Source organism: Cricetulus griseus, chromosome 3, assembly GCF_003668045.3.
Source record: "Cricetulus griseus strain 17A/GY chromosome 3, alternate assembly CriGri-PICRH-1.0, whole genome shotgun sequence".
In the NCBI taxonomy this organism is placed as follows: Eukaryota; Metazoa; Chordata; class Mammalia; order Rodentia; family Cricetidae; genus Cricetulus; species Cricetulus griseus.
In genome coordinates this window covers 120,377,820-120,398,315 of record NC_048596.1, presented here as the reverse complement: position 1 = coordinate 120,398,315, position 20,496 = coordinate 120,377,820, and the positions used below count along the sequence as shown (strand labels likewise).

The window sequence follows — 20,496 nt, the reverse complement described above, 5'->3', positions numbered from 1 at the left end:
TTATATTTTCATGCTCATATCTTTTCTGTTGTAACCTGGCATGTATTTCTCATGTGCACTGTTCCCAGATCCAGCCATACTGTCTGGGAGAAAGAAAGCTAAGATTTGCATGGGTGAGTATATTGGCAAATACAGAGGACTCTGCACTTTGCTCTGAATCAGGCTGTTATATACCTGACATTTGATGATGTGTCCCTTTGATTAGCAATCTTTTGCTTTTCTTTATTTAATTTTTTATTTATCTTTGAACTGTGTCTTTTTATTGATGAGTTTTTACTTTCATGTCTAATATTTTATAAACACATATTTGAATTCTAACTTTATTTACTTGACTTGCTCTCTTTTCTGTCTTTTTTGCTATTAATTTTTAAGTCAATTTTCATTCGTTCTTTGGGAATTTTGTATAGCTTGTTTTGAACATATTCACTCCCTCCCCTGTATCCTGCCAGACCTATTCCCTTTCCCTCTCTTCTCATCTTTCTGTCCTGTTTGTTTTTTTAACCCATCAAGAGAAGTTTATGCTGGCTATATAATCTTGGATGTGTGATATCCCACTTGAGTGTGGTTGGCCTACCAGAAGCAACACTCTTAGGAAGCTGACCTTCCATCTCCCTGTAAGAGTCATGTACCATTAGTTTCTCAGCAAGGCAGATGAGAGTTTAACAACACAGAAGACCATTGGGAAATGTCATATTGAATCCTACTGCTGTAGAATCTTCCTACAATATAACATATACATATACATATACATATACATATACATATACATATACATATACATAATAAGTTTAAAAAATGGAGTCTATCTGTTACAGGTTAATGAGGCTTTCTACTAGATACCACAAAATGACAAACAAAAAGCCCAGGGTATGAAGTGGGTTATCTTTCATTGAGATGCTGTTTTCCTATTTTTTATTTAAATTAGAAACAAGCTTGTTTTACATATCAATCCCAGTCCCCTCTCCCTCTCCTCCTCCCTTCCCCCCACTGATCCCCTATTCCATCCCCTTTCAGATCCCCAAGGAGGGTAAGGTCTTCCATACGGGAATCTCCAAAATCAGTCATATCATTTGGAGCAGGGCCTAGGCCATCCCCCATGTGTCTAGGCTGAGAGAGTATCCCTCTATGTGGGATGGGCTCCCAAAGTCCATTCGTGTACTAGGGATAAATACTGATCCACTACCAGAGGCCCCATAGATTGCCTAGACCTCCAAACTGACATGCACGTTTAGGTGGTCTGGATGAGTCCTATGCTGGTTTCCCAGCTATCAGTCTGGGTTCCCTGAGCTCCCTCTTGATCAGGTCAGCTGTTTCTGTGTATTTCTTCAGCCTGGTCTTGACCCCTTTGCTCATCACTCCTCCCTCTCTGCAACTGGATTCCAGGAGTTTGGCTCACTGTTAAACCGTGGTTGTCTGCTTTTGCTTCAGTCAGCTACTGGATGAAGGCTCTAGGATGGCAAATAAGGTAGTCAGCAATCTCATTATAGGGGAAGGGCATTTAAGGTAGCCTTTCCACTATTGCTTAACTTGTTAGTTAGTGTCATCCTTGTAGATTCTGGACATTTGCCTAGTTCTGGATTTCTCTTTAAACCTATAATGGCGTCTCTATTATGGTATTTCTTTTCTTGCTCTCCTCTATTCTTCCCCCTACTCAATCTTCCTGCTCCCTCATGTCCTCCTCTCCCCTCCTTTTCTCTCCTTCTCTTTCTCCTAACTCCCTCTCGACTCCTCCCATGCTCCCAATTAGCTCAGGAGATCATGTCCCTTTCCCCTTCTCTGGGGGACCATGTATGTCTCTTTTGTTTTTTTCCCTTCTTTTCTGTTATCTCTATTAGTATTCCAAGGCATTTAATGTAAATTTTACAACACCGACTTCCTTGTAAACTGGCATGTTTTTCTAACAATTTCTATCTTAGTTCTTGTCGCTTCAAATATTGCTGTGCCTTCTGTAACTTTTAACCACTTTTAGCATCTTTCTTTGAAATTATTCTTCTCATCTTTTATCAATAATTGAATAGACTCTGAGTGAATTATGAACAAATTATATGAAGGTATTAGCCAAATACCAAGAATAAGGACATGCCTAGAAGGTTAATGGTCCAGAATAAATTACATGTTTTGTTTCTTGAGACTTAGTATTTCTCCCCACTTTGATCTTCTGACAAAAGTTCAAATCTTTGTATTTTAAGTTGAAAATGAATGTAAATAATCATGTGCATTTATAGAAAATACCAGCTCTTGATTTTCCCTTCTGGCTTGTGCTTCTCATGGAGACATTCTTTCTGAATTACTTATTTCTGATGCAAAAACATCCTTACTTTACCTTTCTTTCATCCCACCACATGCTCTGATTTATGGGTAAATTGCAACTCTGTAAGTATGCTTGCTGTTTCTTCCAGTCCCTGCATGCCCACCAAGGAGCCTAGAATTCCTAATGGAAAATCCTTCTGGTTAATCACAACTGTATACTACTTTGGTGTTTTGAATAAGATTGGCCCCATTAGATTCATATATTTGAATGCTTAGGGAGTGGCATTAGGAGGTTTGGTTTTGTTTCAGTAGGTGTGGCCTTGTGGGGTAAGTGCCACATTTTTGGGGGGAGTATGACAGTAGGTATGGGCTTTGGGTTTTCTAATGCTCAAACTGGGTCCAATGTCTCTCTCTTCTTGCTGTATGTGAATCCAGATATAGAAGCTCTTTCTTCAGTATAGTCTGCCTGCATGCCACAATGGTTCCCAACATGAGTATAATGAACTGTAAGCAAACTGTAATCCAGCCCCAATTAAATGTTTTCCTTTATAAGAGTTGCTGTAGGAGTCTGGACATACCTCACCTCTGTCCACACTCTGCCCTCTGTCCTCCAGCAGTTGGTGCCAAAGCCTCAGGTGAGTCTGGGCGCTGCTATGCGCCCCCCCCCCCATCAACCTCTGCTTGCTTCTCCCTGAGCACCCCTGGGCAGGAGTGGACCTGCCCAGACCAGAAGGCCCACCATGAGTCTGGACACACCTCACCCTTGTCCGAACTCCACCCTCTGTCCCGTGAGCCTGAGCCCTTTGCCTGCCACCTGAGAGAGGGAGAGACCTCACCTGCACCCACTGGAAGAAGGGATGGGAAGATGACAGAGTAAGAACATACTCAACAACAGAAAGGCCAATATGACACCACCAGAATCTAGGGACTCCACACTAGCAAAAACTGAAAAGCCCAATGTAGAGGATGAAGAAGAGATGGACCTTAAAAATTATCTTATGAAGATGATAGAGACCATTATAGAGGACAGAAGAAAATCTCTTAAACAAATAGAAGAAAAAACAAGCCAAAAATTACATGAAATGGAAGAAAAGACAAACCAAAAAACTCAAGAAATAAACATATCCCTTAAAGAATCTAAAGAAAACCAAGGAAAAAAAAACCAAACAAGTGAAGAAAACAATTCAAACAGTTCACAGTTTGAAAGACAATTAGAAACAATAAAAAATTACACAGAATGAGGGAATGCTGGAAATAGAAAAGCTGGGTAAATGATCAGGAACCACTGATGTAAGCATAACCAATAGAATTCAAGAGATGGAAGAGAGAATCTCAGGTGTTGAAGACTCATTAGAGGATATATAGTCATTGATCAAGGAAAATCTCAAGTCCAACAAATCCCTAACACAAAATATCCATGAAGTATGGGACACCGTGAAAAGACCAAATCTAAGAATAATAGGTATAGAAGAAGGTGAAGAAATTCAGCTCAAAGGTACAGAAAACTTATTCAACAAAATCATAGAAGAAAACTTCCCCAACTTAAAGAAGGATATGCCTATGAAAGTACAAGAAGCTTACAGAACACCAAATAGATTGGACAACATCTTGCCACATAATAATCCAAACACCAAACTTACAGAATAAAGAAAAAATATTCAGAGCAGCAAAAGAAAAAGGTCAAGTAACATACAAAGGCAGACCTATCCGAATTACACCCGACTTCTCAATGGAAACTTTGAAAGCCAGAAGAGCATGGATAGATGTTCTACAAACTCTAAGGGAACATGGATGTCAGCCCAGAATACTGTATCCAGCAAAGCTTTCAATCACTATGGATGGAGAAAACAAGATATTCCATGACAAAACCAGATTTAAGCAATATGTATCCACAAATCCAGCCCTACAGAAATAAATGGAAAGAAAACTCCAATGTAATTGAAGATAACTACACTCAAAAAATCATAGGCAATAGATAATCCCACTTTGCCAAACACCAAAAAAAGTGGGGAAATCCACATACAATAACACCACCACAAACAAATACAAAACAAACAAGAATCAAAAATCAGTGGTCATTAATATCCCTAATGCCAATGGTCTTAACCTGACTTTAAAAAGATACAGGCTAACAGAATGGATACGATGACAGAATCTAGACTTCTGCTGCATACAAGAAACACATCTCAACTTCAAAGACAGACGTTATCTCAGAATAAAGGGTTGGGAAAAGATTTTCCAATCAAATGGACCTAAGAAAGAAGCTGGTGTACCAATCCTAATATCTAACAAATTAGACTTCAAACTGAAGTCAATCAAAAGAGATAAGAAGAGCATTTCATACTTATCACAGGAAAAGTCCATCAAGATGAAGTCTCAATCCTGAAGATCTATCTCCCAAATACAAAGGAACCCACATTTGTAAAAGAAATTTTACTAAAGCTCAAATCACACATGAAACCTCAAACAATTATTGTAGGAGACTTCAACACACTACTCTCACCATTAGATAGGGCCACCAGACAGAAACTTAACAAAGAAACAAAAGAACTAACATATGTTATTACCCAATTGGGTTTAACAGATATCTATAGAACAAAGACAAAAGAATATACCTTATTCTCTGCGCCACATGGAACCTTCTCTAAAATTGACCACATACTCAGCAATGTAGCAAACCTACACAGATACAAAAATTGGAATAACCCCATGTATTTTATCAGACCAACATGCTTTAATGTTAGAATTCAACAACAACACAAATTGCAGGAACCCTACAAACTCATGGAAATTAAATAATGTGCAATTGCTGCGTCAAGGAAGAAATAAAAAAGAAATTAAAGAATTTGTAGAAGTTAATGAGAATGAAGACACAATGTACCCAAACCTATGGGACACTTTGAAAGCAGTGCTAAGAGGATAGTTCATATCACTAAATTCCACACATGAAGAAACTGGAGAATAGTCACACATGAGAATTACCAGTGCAACTGAAAGCACTAGAACAAAAGGAAGCAAACTCGCCCTGGAGGAGGAGAAGCCAGGAAATGATCAAACTGAGGGCGGAAATCAATAAAGTAGAAACTAGGAAAACAATACAAAGACTCAATGAAACAAAGAGTGGGTTCTTCAAGAAATTCAACAAGATAGAGAAACTTTTATCCAAACTAACCAAAATGCAGAGAGAGAGAGAGAGAGAGAGAGAGAGAGAGAGAGAGGAGGGAGGGAGGGAGGGAGGGGGAGGGGGAGAGAGAGAGAGAGAGAGAGAGAGAGAGAGAGAGAGAGAGAGGGGGAGGGAGGATGCTAATCAGAAATGAAAAGGGGGACATAACAACAGACACTGAAGAAATCCAGAGAATCTTCAGGTCATATTTTGAAAACCTGTACTGCACAAAATTCAAAAATCTAAAGGACATGGACAATTTCCTGTATAAATATCACTTACCAAAAGCAATCTTCAGATTCAATGCAATTCCCATCAAAATTGCAACACAATTCTTCACTGACTTGGAAAGAACAGTACTCAACTTAACATGGAAAAACAAAAACACCAGGATAGCCAAAACAACCCTGTACAATAGAGAAATTTCTGGAGGTATCACCATCCCTGACTTCAAGCTCTATTATAGAGCCATAGTCCTGAAAACAGCTTGGTACTGCCACAAAAATAGACAGGTTGACCAACGGAATCAAATTGAAAACCCTGATATTAACCCACACACCTATGAACACCTGATTTTTGACAAAAAAGCTAAATTTATACAATGGAAAAAAGAAAGCATCTTCAACAAATGGTTCTGGCATAGGTGAATTAAGATATGTAGAAGATTACAGATTGATCCAACTCTATTGCCATGCACTAAAATTAAATCCTCAAAGACCTCAACATAAATTTAGCCACACTGAACCTCCTAGAAGAGAAGGTAGATGGCACCCTTGAATTAATTGGTACAGGAGACCGCTTTCTGAACATAACACCAGTAGCTCAAACATTGAGATTGGCAATTAATAAATGGGACGTCCTGAAACTGAGAAGCTTCTGTAAAGCAAAGGACACAGTCAGCAAGTCAAAACGCCAGCCCACAGATTAGGAAAAGATATTCACCAACCCCACATCTGACAGAGGGCTGATCACCAAAATATACTATGAACGCAAGAAGCTAGCCTTCAAAACACCAAAAAATGCAATTAAAAGATGGAGTGCAGAACTAAATAGAGAATTCTCAACAGAGGAATCCAAAATGGCTGAAAGACACTTGAGAAAGTACTCAACATCCTTAGTCATCAGGGAAATGCAACTCAAAACTACTCTGAGATACCATCTTACTCCTCTCAGAATGGCTAAAATCAATAACACCAATGACAGTCTATGCTGGAGAGGATGTGGAGAAAGAGGAACTCTCCTCCATTGCTGGTGGGAGTGCAAACTTGTACACCCACTTTGGAAATCAGTATGGTGGTTTCTCAGGAAAATGAGAATCAGTCTACCTCAAGATCCAGCAATCCCTCTCTTGGGCATATAATATACCCAAAGAATGGACACTCATAAATAAAGATATATATTCAATTATGTTCATAGCAGCATTATTTGTAATAGCCAGAACCTTGAAACAACCTAGATGCCCCTCAACTGAAAAATGGATAGAAAAAATGTGGTACATTTACACAATGGAGTACTACTCAGCAGAAAAAATAAAACAAAACAATGGAATCTTGAAATTCACAGGCAAATGGATGGAACTAGAAGACATCATCCTCAGTGAGGTAACCCAATAAAAGATAAACATGGTATGTATTCACTCATTTTTGATTTTTAGACATAGAGCAAAGGATCACTAGCCTACATTCCACACAGCCAGAGGAGCTAGGAAACAAGGAGGATCCCAAGAGAAGATTGCATAGTCCCTCGAAGAAGGGGATGGGAAGAAGAACCCTTTACCAAATTGGAGCCCCTGGGGTGGGGAGAAGAAAAAGAGTCTTCATCCAGTTGCTGTTCGAAGCAGAAACAGACACCCATAGCTAAGCACTGAACCATACTACTGGAATTCAGTTGTGGAGAGGGAGGAGAATTGAACAAAGGAGCCAAGACCGGGATGGAGAGACCTGCAGAAACACTGGACCTGACCTACTGATAGAATGGAGACCCTAGTCATAAAGCAGGGGAAACAGCATTGGACTAAACCAAACTCTCTGAATGTGGGTACCAGCTAGGAGCCCGAGAGAGTTTATGGCTCATTTATCAGTGGAGCCAGTCTTTCTCTCTAGAGCACAAAAGTTCTTTGGGAGCCCATTCCCTATGGAGGGATACTATTGCAGCCCAGATACAGCAAGGAGGGTCTAGACCCTCCCCTACAAAATATGACAGACTTTGAAGGTCTGTGGTAGAGGGCCTCACTATCCCTGGGGAGGAGTTGGGGGGTGGGGTGGTGGGGAACACAGGAGGATGGGAGGGCAAGGGAATGGGGGGATGGATATGTAAATATGAGTAATTAAAAATAAAACAAAATAAATAAAAAAGAGTTAGTGTAGTCATGGTGTCTTCACAGCAATAGAACACTGACTAAAACAGTTTTTCTCATAGCACGTTAACGTGCTGGATAACTAGGGAAGTACATGTCCATTCTCAGTGTCATCTCTTATTGTCCACATTTTCATATAGTTTAATAGTTCATGGTTTTGAAACTAAGGTAATTTCTTAGTGTTTGTGAATGTTGTTGAAATAATTAATTTACTTTTCTTTTAGTATTTTTGGAGAGTTTATATAAGGAAATTGAAGATATGCATGATTCTCCACTAGCTGAAACCAGAATATTTTGCTCCCACATTCTCCTGAATGAATTTATTTGTATCTGAAGCAGATTATATATGAACCACATTTTCATGACCTCATAGGTCTATGTGAATCTCACAAATTCTTATGGTTGTATAAATATCAACTTCAAAATAACCTTTTGTTTAGAAGTTCACTGTTTTTACACACACACAATGAGATTTGTTACTTTCTGCCAGTTTAAGTATTTCCTAGTTTTACAATTAAGTCCTCTATAAATCATGACTGTGCTATGAATACAATCTTTTCTCTCTAAATTAATGTCTTAACTAGTTAATGTTCAAATATAAGAACTATACACACATAAACTCACACTTATGTATGTAGTTATATAAGTTAGCTTTTGTTGTTATAAAATGTTCTTTTAATTGCTTTCAAAAATGTTATAATGGCATTCAGAATAATAGCTAAGATTCTTTTTCTATATTATACATTCTGTGTCTTAAATAGAGTTATTAATTTGTTTATTTTGTGTGTGAGGAGTACACATGTGGAGATCAAATGGCAACTCTTGTGAGCCAGTTCTCTCATTGTGTCTGGTCCCAGGGATCTGGCAGAGGTTGTCAGACATGCCATCAAGAACTTCTACCTGCTAAACAGTTTTATCAGCCCCGAATTTCCTGGTGTTATTTGACATATTTTACTAAATTAAACACTCACAGAAGAATTTACTATTGTTGCTTTGACAAGTGACTCTTGATGTTGAATTTAATTTGATTGCTGTGATGTTTTATAATTATTATATTAGATATGACAGTGGCCTTTGGTGTTTTGATTGAATTAAATGTCCGGTTTAATTATAGGAAATTGACAACTTCACTGATTGGCTCTTCACAGTGATTGATGTTTTCCTTCATCATTGTGGGGATAGACTTTTTATTCCTAAATAATTTTCTTCTCTAGCAAAGTAATATTTAATCAAGATTTTTCTTTTTATCATTTTCCCTTTATGTCATACAAAAATTCTTCCCAAAGTATGCTTCTACTTGTCACACCCCTACTTACAAACTTTCTCACATTTTAGCACTTTAAGCAATAACTTTCACCCAGAAATGTGATGCTCAGACTGAGAACATTTGACAACATTGGATGCCATCTTTTTGGGTGTTATTAAGGGTAGAGGTGTCAGCAATGTTGTAGGCAGTTATTGGGAAGAGGAGACCAGCACACTTAAGTGCAAAGAAACTGGAGAATCACAAGGTAAAGTGTTACCTTGTGCTGAGTCTGAAAACCTACTGCAGAGGAGAAAGCTATGACCTTCTTTCCCTTCCCTCATTTACCTACAGTGTTAGGAAGAACATTACGTAGATATAAACAAAATGGTCCTACACTAGATTTTACAATAGAGTCCAATATGCATAGGTCAATGGGAGAGATAGGAATGGCATGAATGCATTGTTGTTAATTCCTATGTGTGTTGAACTTTATAGGTTAAATTAGATTTATATTGATAGGAGTGAGAGGGAAGATAAGAAGGACATGCAGGATAGAAGGCTCAATGCTATCTAAAGGCAGGAAATATGTTTTTTCTGTTAGAGTATGAAAAAATTAATTACACATAACAATGTAATATGAGAGTCATCTTAACATGTTAATGAAGGCAGAATTTTGGTGTTTAGATGGTAAAGTTGGAAACTGATTTAATTATTGCCTCTACTAAGAAAGCATGGACACACTGAAGGGTTTTGGTTTGCTTTTGTTTTTGTTATTTGCTCTTCCCTGGTGGTTTGGAACTTTGTATAACATTTTAATATACATTGCCTCACCTAAACCTTACCACACCACTTTATGGTAAATAAAACTGCCCTTTTGGATTTAATCAAAATCTGTGTAAAAGTACATTATACTGTACAGGTACTAAATGTATACAGTTTTTTCCTTGTCATTATTCCCTATAAAACATACTGCAACAACTATTTATATGATATTAATAATTATAATTATGAGATGATTTAAAGTATATGGAAAGATTTTTGCATAGGTTTTATGCAAATCCCCTGCTTTTTTTTTAACATAAGAGAATTGAAAAATCTGGATATTTAGTATTTGCAGAAAATGTTAGTTACAGGGGGAAAGCTCATAATGTGATTTTTTTCACCTTAAACATCAAGAAACTGACCTGAATATTTACAGGTGAGTTCTTTGAGGGACTCAATGCCTAGCTTAGTGCTTTGTGTTATTTAGTAACTGATCAGTATTTAACTGCCACCAAAGACAACCGGTGCTGCCATCATTACTTATATAAATGGAATCCAGTAATAAGAGTCACAAGGTAGTATCAAAGGGGATAAGTCAACCAAGACTTGGCTCTTTCAGCTGAGCTGACTGAAGCAATGGAAGACCCTCATCAGTCTGCAGCCCTTGCACACTTCCCCAATTACCAAGATTGGTTTGAAAATGCATATAAAACTGAGCTGTTTTTCAGCGGATGCTGAATATTTTTTTTTTATCTTAGAATTTTTTCTTTTGATTCTAACCCTGTGAAGACTGAGAGGAGTTAGAAAGTTTTCAAATGCACAAGTTATTGACATATTCCAACTTTTGTGCATAGCAAAATGCATCTTACATCTGGCCCACCTCCTTCATTCTGCAACATAGAAGCTTTTCCATGACTTTATTAACCTTTAAGCTTTATATTGTCAAAATATTCTGGACAAAGCCCAAGAAGGAGATGATAGAAATGAATGTATTAGTACAGTGTGCTGAGGTGAGGGAGGGCAACACCAGAGAGTCCTTGGTGATGGTTGCAAAGGTGCTGAGGTTGCTATGAAAGGTTAACTGAAGTCAAATTGTGCTTGAGCCTCATAAAATCCATCTGCAGATGATAATTTTTGAGAAAAGAAAAAGAAAAAGAAAAAAAATGCCATGTGATGTTTCCCAAAGTCTTCATGGCTTTTGGATTTGTTTTAAGGACTTTTTTTGGTGTTGTTGTTAGTTTTTCTTTTACTTTCCTTTTTGTTTTCTTTATAACCTTTGAGTCATTGCAAACACCCAGTGAGCCCTTTGACACCAAGGTAACTAATTTATAGCTGATGTGTGTCAATTTGCAAGCCAGAGTTATCAGAAAGGAGAGAAATTCAATTGAGAAGGTGCTTTCATGATCTGGCTGTAGGGCATTTTCTTTGTTATTGACTTATGGGGAATGTCCAGTCCATTGTGGGTGATGCCATCCCTGGGCTGCTGGTCCAGAAAGCTGACTGAGCAAGCCACAATGAGCAAGCCAGTAAGCAGCACCCCATTCATGACCTCTGCATCAGTTCTGGTCTCCAAGTTCCTACCCTAGCTTCCTTAAATGACAAACTACAGTGTGGAAATGTAAGCTAAATTAACCTTTACATCCCCAACTTTCTTTTTGGTCATGGTGGTTTGTTGTAGGAATAAAAACCCTAACTAAGGCAGACAGGGACACAAACCTTTTTAAGGAAAAAGAAAGAGAGAGAGAGAGAGAGAGAGAGAGAGAGAGAGAGAGAGAGAGAGAGAGAGAGAGAGAGAGGGAAGGAAAGAGAGAGAGAAAGAAAGAAAGAAAGGAAGGAAGGAAGGAAGGAAGGAAGGAAGGAAGAAAGAAAGAAAGAAAGAAAGAAAGAAAGAAAGAAAGGGGAGGAAAAGAGGGAGGGAAGGAGGGAGGAAATACTCCCCTTACAGTTTACAAAGTTCACACAAGGAATTGTAGATATGGGAAATAAAATAACAAGAATACTCAATAAAATTGTCAAAAGGAAGTAAGTGTGAATATAACTACTTATTTTGCTTGATTAACTGCACAAGAGCACACATTTTCCTTCATACAGAAAGTGCTTCCAGGGTTTTAGAAAACCTACAAACCATTTTCAAGAATGGCTACACATTTATTAGGAGTCTAGTTGATATCCTCTTTGCTATTTTGTATTATGGCTATTTTGAGCTTTCAGCCTTAATTTTCATTTTATCATAGTCTTTCACTAATGACTCCTATTGATAAATATCTTATGTCAGACATATATCTTCTTCATGTCATCTACATATTTCATAAATACATTTTATAATCCATTTTGAGAGCTCTTTACAAATTCTAAATGTGACTTTTTTATCAGACATGTGTTTTTAAACTATTTTCTCACAGTAAGTATATTGTATTTTTCATCATCTTAATGAGCTCTTACAGAATCAAATTTTTTAATGAAGTACAATTTGTGTGTTATTTTTCTCTTACATGTCATATTTTTAAGCCATTTCTAAGAATTCATTGTCAAGGCTAGTCTCACTTCTTTCTAGATATTCATATTCTGAGATATTTACAGCTTTATATTTTACATTTTGAACCTAAAATTCATTCTGGATTAAATTTGTATAAAATATAAGGTTTATGATGATTTTATTTATGTTTTGTTGAGAAGCATACAGCTGCTTCAAAAGGACAATTTTCTTCTATTCACTAACTTTCATTTTTGAAAAATTACAGTCATCTACATCTGTGCTCTCTGCTCTTTACTGGTCTTGGTATGTGCCACTCTTCCAATACTGTGCTTTCTTAAACACAGTTACTATGTGTATTTTGAATGATCAATCTGGAGTTATAACCCAGTAGATAGGGTATCTGACAAAAACACACAACACCCCAAGTCTGCTCCCTAGCACCACAGGAAAAAAAAAAAGACAAAACAGGCATAATGGTACATACCTGTAAAACTGGCACATTGGGGGATGGGGTGGAGGAAGGAAGGATGATCTGGAGTTCAAGTCACCTTGACTACACAGTGAGTCCATTATATAACACTTCTTATCTTAAAACATTGACTGAAAGAAATTACTGAGTGGCTATCCCACTTTTGTCTTGTTTTCAAAATCATTTTTGTTATTTCTTGTTCATTTTCTTTCTGTATAAGCATTGGAGTGAAATCAGTTTTCAGTCTCTACTATTTTGAGTTCTTGAAGCCATTTCTGCTTGTCAACTTATTTAAACATCTTTCCTTTCTGTGATCTGCTTTTCATGCCTGTTGCTATAGCATGTATCTCTGACACCAGTCTGGTATGTGTTTTCTTAGATTAATACCCAACTGCTTCACTTCTGTTCAATCGTTATGAATTATATTATAGCTATTATAGAAATTTTCTACTGCATGAAAATGAAATGCAGTTGATATTTGCATGTCTTCAATTTTTCTTCCCTCACAGTTGGAGGAGGTTTGGGGCTTTGATTATCTTTCACACATTCCCAAAAGGACAGCATTTTTTATTTGCCTTGGCATATATTTTTTATTCTTCTCTTACATCAATGCCTAAGACTTCCAGTTGATACGTAATGATGAAATTCGTTTTCTTCTTGACAGAGAATCAGTTCATCTTTAACCACTGTGCCCTTTATTAACTGGTTTTATAGGTATTCTTTGTTAATATGAGGAACTCTTGGTATTTTTAAGTGTTTTTAATCATTAAAGAATATAGGATTTTGTCAATTGTTTACTTAATACATGTATATGATAGTGTAATTCTTGAACACTATCCTACTAATATAGTGGATTACATTTACTTATTGATTTTTAAGTATTGAACCAAGCTTGACTCCCATGATTTAACTTCATGTGGTCAGGATTTACAATTATCCTATATAATACTAAATCCAACTTGCTATTTTTTAAAACAACACAAATTTTATTTATAAGGGTTAGAGTTTTGCAATTGTCTTTCTGTTTGTAATGTCTATTTTGAGTATCAGTGTAATACTAGATTTATAAAATGAATAGAAAATATTCCGTCTTATTTTCTAGAAGGAATTATATACAATTGTTATTTTTTTCATTTTGCACACGTCTCTAATGAAAATATCTGAGCCTAACATTTGTTTATTAAGACACTTTGGATTATGAATCTAATTTTCTGAATAGTTCCAGAGACATTCACAACATTATAATCACTATGTGATCCACATCATTAGAGCTGGCATTAGAGACCAACATTCAGATCATTAGGTGATCAATTACACATTAGAATCAGTGGTTGTTTTTATTTTCTTTGTTTGGGAGACTGATGTATATCATTTCTTGGGCACTAAATTCACATATGTATAGATTTTGCTGTTATTGCTTGTTTTTTAATAATACCTCATCATTCCTTAGGTACTTCAATACCTATAGTATATGGCTTATTTCTGATACTGTCTCCTTTTTCAATTTTATTGAAGTAATATCATATATTTTTCCAAATAGCCATCTCTATTTTATTGTTTTTGTATCTAAAGTTCGCCTCCCTTCCATTAACTCTTGATCTTACTTTAGTTCTTTCTTCTACTTGTTCTGCATCTGTTTTTCTTTTCTTCTTTCTACCTGCTATAGGTGGTATGTTATACTTTTGACTTTGAACTTTATGTTGTGGCTGCTATGTTGGTTTTCTTTTTTTCACCCTCTAAGACAGACTTGCAGAGAACTCATGATAATCCTTCTGCCTCAGTCTCCCAAGTCCTGAGATTAAAAGAATGAGATATTATGGCTTGCCATATTTTAAGCATTCACTACCATAAATTTTTCTTTGGGTATAACTTTATCTGTGTCCAACCAGTTTTCACTTATGCTCATTTTACATGCTCTTAACAGGCTATTTTCTTGTCCTTGAGACATCCCCTTTAACCTTATTTAACCATCTAATAGTAAATGAATGTTCAAATACTACAGCTGGTCTTTGAAGTCTACAACATGGCATTATGGGATATGTATAGATGGAAAGTGGTTGCTCTAGGAAAATCAGCCATACACAATTTTGGCTTTTTATTTTTATTTTTTAGTGTGTGTGTGTGTGTGTGTGTGTGTGTGTGTGTGTGTGTGTGTGTGTGTTAAGAGGTGGTCACCAGAAGTCTGTTTAAGAAAGTTCAACATGCAAGGTAGTTTTATTAGCTTTAGTCTTCATGGTTTACATTTGATCTGTAGGTTGGTATATTTTTCCTACAGTAGCTGCTACTTTGCACTGTTTGACTTGTATCTAGCATTCTAAAGGAAACTGTATTTTACTTCATTAATGACCAGTGATATAATAATTGTGTCATGAATGTCTATAAAACTTTAGAAACCAGAGATTTTGTAAAAAAAAACAATTAAGAAAATAGCTATATAAAATGATTTGCATTAATGGTTTTTCAAACTATCACTCACATACATGTTCAATTTGGCAACTTCTTGCATCTATTATGTCCTTTTGCACAGTTTAGATATTCTGTAGAATAAAGCAGATATTAATTTGGTGGGGCATGAGCTATATTTTAATTTCAATTAAGCTATATAGCAGGCTCTGGTTCCAAACAAATTTGGGAACTTAGATTAATATTTAGAGGGGAATTTTTCAGTAAGGGAAAAGGTTATCAAAATAGTCTCTTAGTAGCAGTTAAGATGAATGTGTTAATAGAAACATGTCTCATTTTCTTGGATGTTAAGAGCTTAGAAGATTATAAATATAAGGAGTTGATTGTATGAGTAAAATATTGGAGAGGCATCAAGTCTGATATATGTATCTCAACAGGATCAATTTATCAACTATACTGTAGTGGGAAGGTCTAAGTTGTGATTGACTGGAGCAGACTCCTCCTGGAGGACAAGGCCCTTGTAGAGTAAACTGAACATGTTTACTCCTAAAAACTGAACCCCATTTGAAAGTCCTATGCATTGATCACATTGATATTCATGTTCTGTTAAGGAGCAATGGAGAATTGCTGCATGGTCCTAATCTTGGAGATGGCATGGATTTTAGAGAGATTATTAGCAGCACCCATAATTATTGCAGTAACACGGGTAAGAAGAAACACATTTAAATGCATAATTTTCTTCTGTAATGTGTTTTGGTGTCATCTTAATATCTACAGCAGAGAAATAGAGTTAAAATTTGTTGACTAATCTTATTTCACAGGTTATTCTGCTAGACAACACCTATGTGTTTCTTCACCAGATCTCTACTGAGATCTGTTTGTGAGATTAGGATTTTCTTCCAAGTCCCATAGCAAGGATTTGAAATCAGGCTCTTGATATTTTACTGCACAGCCACCACAGTACCTAGGGTGCTAGTAGAAGAGTTTCAGACACTCAGGATTCTTGCTGAAAGGAAACTATGTGAGAGATAGATAGCTTTTGCTTTCCTTTATTCAATGCCTTTATTAACTACAATTCAGTCTGTAAAATATAATGGCCATTAACACAATGGGACTGTGCAAACAACGTTTGTATTTCTCTCCCTCTTCTCCATTTGTGTCTTACCAGACCTTCAGTTTAGGCAACAGTGCCTGTGGAGAGCACTGAGGAGCTCAGATCAGTCAGTAAACAATTAAGAAACTGGCCTGATTCATTTCCTGAGCTAATGTGTAACCATGCTACTGATTACCCATTTCCATTGTTTATGGAGAGGTAGTTGGATGAACAGCTCTGCCTGATTTATGAAGTGCTTGCCTTCTATAAATCACAAAGTAGAAACCCAGCATGCTGCTAATCCTAATTGGTTAAGTCCTAAGTAGGGAGTGATTAGAAAGTCTTCAGGTATCTCATGCAAATGAGGGAGATATATAGCTCCTTGGGAGGAAATTCCCTCTCTTCACAATATGCAGTAAAGTCTTTGGTCCATTGCAGCCGCTCCCTCTTGTGTCTTGCTGCTCAACCCCTGTTGATCACCCAGTTGTTGATAAATTAGAGAGAGGGAGGATAATAATGAAAAAATATAAGAATAGGAGAAACAGAATGTTGTTTTCTTGCTTTCTCATTTATTAGTTTCAGGCTGGATTAATGTCTGTTCCCAATAAACCATTCATCATGATGAAGGAGAACTATGTGAGACCCATAGTGTGATTTGATAGAAGGAGGATCACTAAGTCTTGGAGTCCTCTCTGCTTTGACCCAATCTTACTCTGTGCCGGGAGTATAGAATGGCATTCTCATACATCCAGTAACAGCCTTCTGTGTGGGACCACATGATGCTTAATCTGTCTGATTGTTCCACATATACCAGGCTGTCTACACTATTCTGATGAATATTTACCGATTGACAGAAAAGTGCAGTATTAGTTGGCAGAGGAAGAAAGGAATCTAAAGACTGTGAATGGTGTCCTGCTTACTCTCAAGGGAGGGCTTTAAGGAGAGGGGGTGAGAGTGAAAAATATTTAAGGGTGGAATGAGTCTTGAACTCATAGCAGCTGTGGCTGTATGCACAAAACTTGTGTATGATCAAGCCAATTAAAATTCCAGCATGGGTGGGGTGGGAGCTCATGATACTCCAACGCTTGGAAAGGAACTACTGGAGTTGATGGCTGCTGGCGGAGGAAGAGTCAGTTATCTTCATGAGTGTGGCCTCTCTTAGGTTTCCCATTGTTCAGTGGAGAGCCCACATCCATTCACATACAAGCAGTACTGATAGATCTTAGTGGGTTATTTAAAAAAAAAAAAACTGAGTAAATTGGGAGCATGGGGGAATGGAGGGTGGTAGGGATGGAGGGGACAAAGGGAGGGGAGAGGAGAACATGAGGGATCAGGAAGGTCGAGTTGGGGGAAGGACAGAGAGGGAGAGTAAGGTACATGATATCTTGATAGAGGGAGCCATTATGGGGTTATCAAGAAACCTGGCACAAGGGAAATCCCCAGGAATCCACAAGAATGACCCTAGCTAAGACACTAAACAATAGTGGAGAGGGTGCCTGAACTGCCCTTCCCCTGTAATCAGATTGGTAACTACCTTAATTGTCATCATAGAACCTTCATTCGGTAACTGATGGAAGAAGATGCAGAGATTCACAGCTAAGCACTGGGCTGAACTCCTGGAGTTCGGTCATAGAGAGGGAGGAGCGATAGTGTTATGATAAATCTTTCCACCAAAAGCCGCCTGAGCCCCACCGCCACGTGTGCACTTTCCATCAGCCGCCCGCCTGAGTTAGGGTCCAAATGAATACACAGAAACTTCTATTAGGTTCAATGCTGCTTGGCCAATGACTAGGACTTCTCATCTGTTAGCTCAGTCTTAATTATCATAAATCTATATATGTTATAAGACTTATCGGATGCCTTATTGGCGTCCCTCCTTGCCGGTGGATCACATCCTGCCACTGGAGGAGGAAGGGGAAAAAGGGACGCTGTCCCATTTCAGCAGGAAGTAACTTGAAGGATGCTACACCCCCTTTCCCCATTGTTGTCACTTAGGATAGTGTATATACCTAGTTAGCGATAGCTTCCTATTGTTTATGGTTGGGATTGGAAGGAGGTGTTCAGGCTTGGACAGCTCTTTCAGATGACTAAGGTTTAGTTAAAATAGATATTTAGGATGTGACATAAGCAGATATTTTACCTTTATGATTGCTAATTTTGGATACTTTACACTGTTAAGTTTTAATCCTCTTTTAGACTAAAAGGGGAATTGTAGGGGAAGCTGTAGCCACGCCTACTTAGGGGCTGGCTACAGGTATGCCTGACCACGCTTGGGTGTGGTCAGGGTGATGTAGAGTGAGACTTTCAGGGGACTGCGTTTTCTCTTTCGGTTTCACTTTTGTACTTGCAGTACAGACTGCTGCCATGACAGCTGGCTAGGTTGCTCTGTAAATAAGGCTTTTCCCTATTAAATACCCTTATATTTCTACCTGACTCCGTATTGGTAATTTCCCACTATACAATAGTATGAGTAAAGAAGTCAAGACCATGATGGGGAGACCCACAGAAACAGCTGACCTGAGCAAGTGGGACCTCACTGATTCTGGACTGAACCTACATAAGACCTAACTAGGCCCTCTGGGTGTAGGTGACAGTAAGGGTGACTTGGGCAGTTTGTGGGCCACTAGAAGTGGAACCAGTATTTATCCCTAGTGCATGAACTGACTTTTGGGAACCCATTCCCTAGATGGCGGGGGTGGGGGGAGAGCTCAGTCCTGTCTCAAGTGATACGACAGATTTTGTTGATTCCCCATGGGAGGTCTCACCTTCTCTGAGGAGTTGATGGGGGATGGGATGGGAAGAATGTGTGGGGAGCAGGAGGACAAGAGGGAGAGGGAACTGGGATTGGTATGTAAAATAAGATTGTTTTAAAAACAATAAGAAGGGTATGAAGAGTTGGGCACAGTGTAGTAGGAAGTCTAAGAGGAGTTGAATAGATTAGTGAGAGATCCTCAAAGAATAAATTCCAACAAAACTCAGAAAGAGGGATTGGCTACCTTCCTCTTCCATAATGTAACTTTTCTCCTTTTGACTAACTTATCTTTTCCTTCCTCCTACCATTCTCCACTACCCTATGTCTATTTCCCTTCCCCTATGTGCTTTTCCTTCCTCTCCTCCCTCATTCTTCTCTTTACTTGGGGGGAGATGAACTACAGGTGCAGCAGCAGCAGCAGGTCCTCTGAGGTTGATGATGAGCCACCCTGCATGGAGGAGATTGACTACAGTGCAGACAGCTGCTCAGACCCAGACCACAACTTCACTGAGCTGGACCGGCAGATCCAGGAGTGTTCCTTTACCAAGGAGGAGGAAGAGGAAAAAGAGGAAGGGACAGGATGGAGAAGAAGATCTGTCCTCCAGTCCTGAGAATCAGTGTCATCTCTGTTTCCCCAGCCATTAGACTAATGGCCATCATGTGGCTTCTTCACTATTGTATACATAGTGCCTAAGCCATGACAAAATTAGTCTGTGTGGTTTTAGCTATCCTCTTTTTGTTGTTGTTCTAGTTTTATCATGCATCCAATCTGGATAGGTCATAAGATTTTATATACACAGCATGCTATCATTGCACTCAGAATTGGACTTGGGTGGTGTTTTCAGATTTGCCGTGGATCCTTGTAGACTGTTCTCAGCTCTCCACCAGTCCTCAGCCTGAACACAGGAGGAAATAAACAGAGAAAAAATCTTTCTTTCTGGATTATCAGAAAGAATTCTCAGCCCTTAAGTTGCTGCAAATATGAATGCTTCCTCAATACCATAACATCTGAGCTTGCAGCACAAACATGAAGTCTACTAAGATCCTGAAAGACTTGGCTATTCCTCAGGTCCCAGGTAATCAAACATAAAAGCCTGTGAGACCAAGTCACAGCACATTATCATCTTCAATGTTCTATAATAATGTACATTTTACAAAGGTTGGGGAGGCCTGAAGCTGGACTATATTGTCTATGCTAAGCAACACGATCACTAGTCTTCACAGATTTCAAATTTGTACCTCTTGAACTGCTTAAACACATGATGGAGATAGAAGATGTGCTGGGAAATCCATTCATTATAGAATAAGACAGGCAGATGTGGTTCATATCCTGCATCTGGCAGTGGCTTGTTCTGAAAACTTAAGCAAATGGTTAAATCTTCCTAATCTTCAGGGTATTTATTTGTGCCATGGGAATGGGCATATCTATATCACAAAGTTATGGTGAAATGAAATGAGATCATATTTGAATGTGTGCAACTTGGTACCTCCTCCATGCTAACACCACTAGCTCACAGCACATTTCC

The 20,496-nt window shown here is 38.0% G+C and overlaps 1 protein-coding gene across 1 annotated transcript in view; it reads left to right on the top strand.

Moving 5' to 3' along the window:
• The window catches only part of Agbl1 (ATP/GTP binding protein like 1), a 744,973-nt gene extending 725,392 nt beyond the window's left edge, over positions 1-19,581 (top strand). The window contains exon 24 of the mRNA XM_035441643.1: positions 19,380-19,581. Coding sequence (XP_035297534.1) covers positions 19,380-19,581 — 202 coding nt within the window. The remainder of the gene's footprint in view (positions 1-19,379) is intronic.
• Positions 19,582-20,496: the final 915 nt, after the last annotated feature.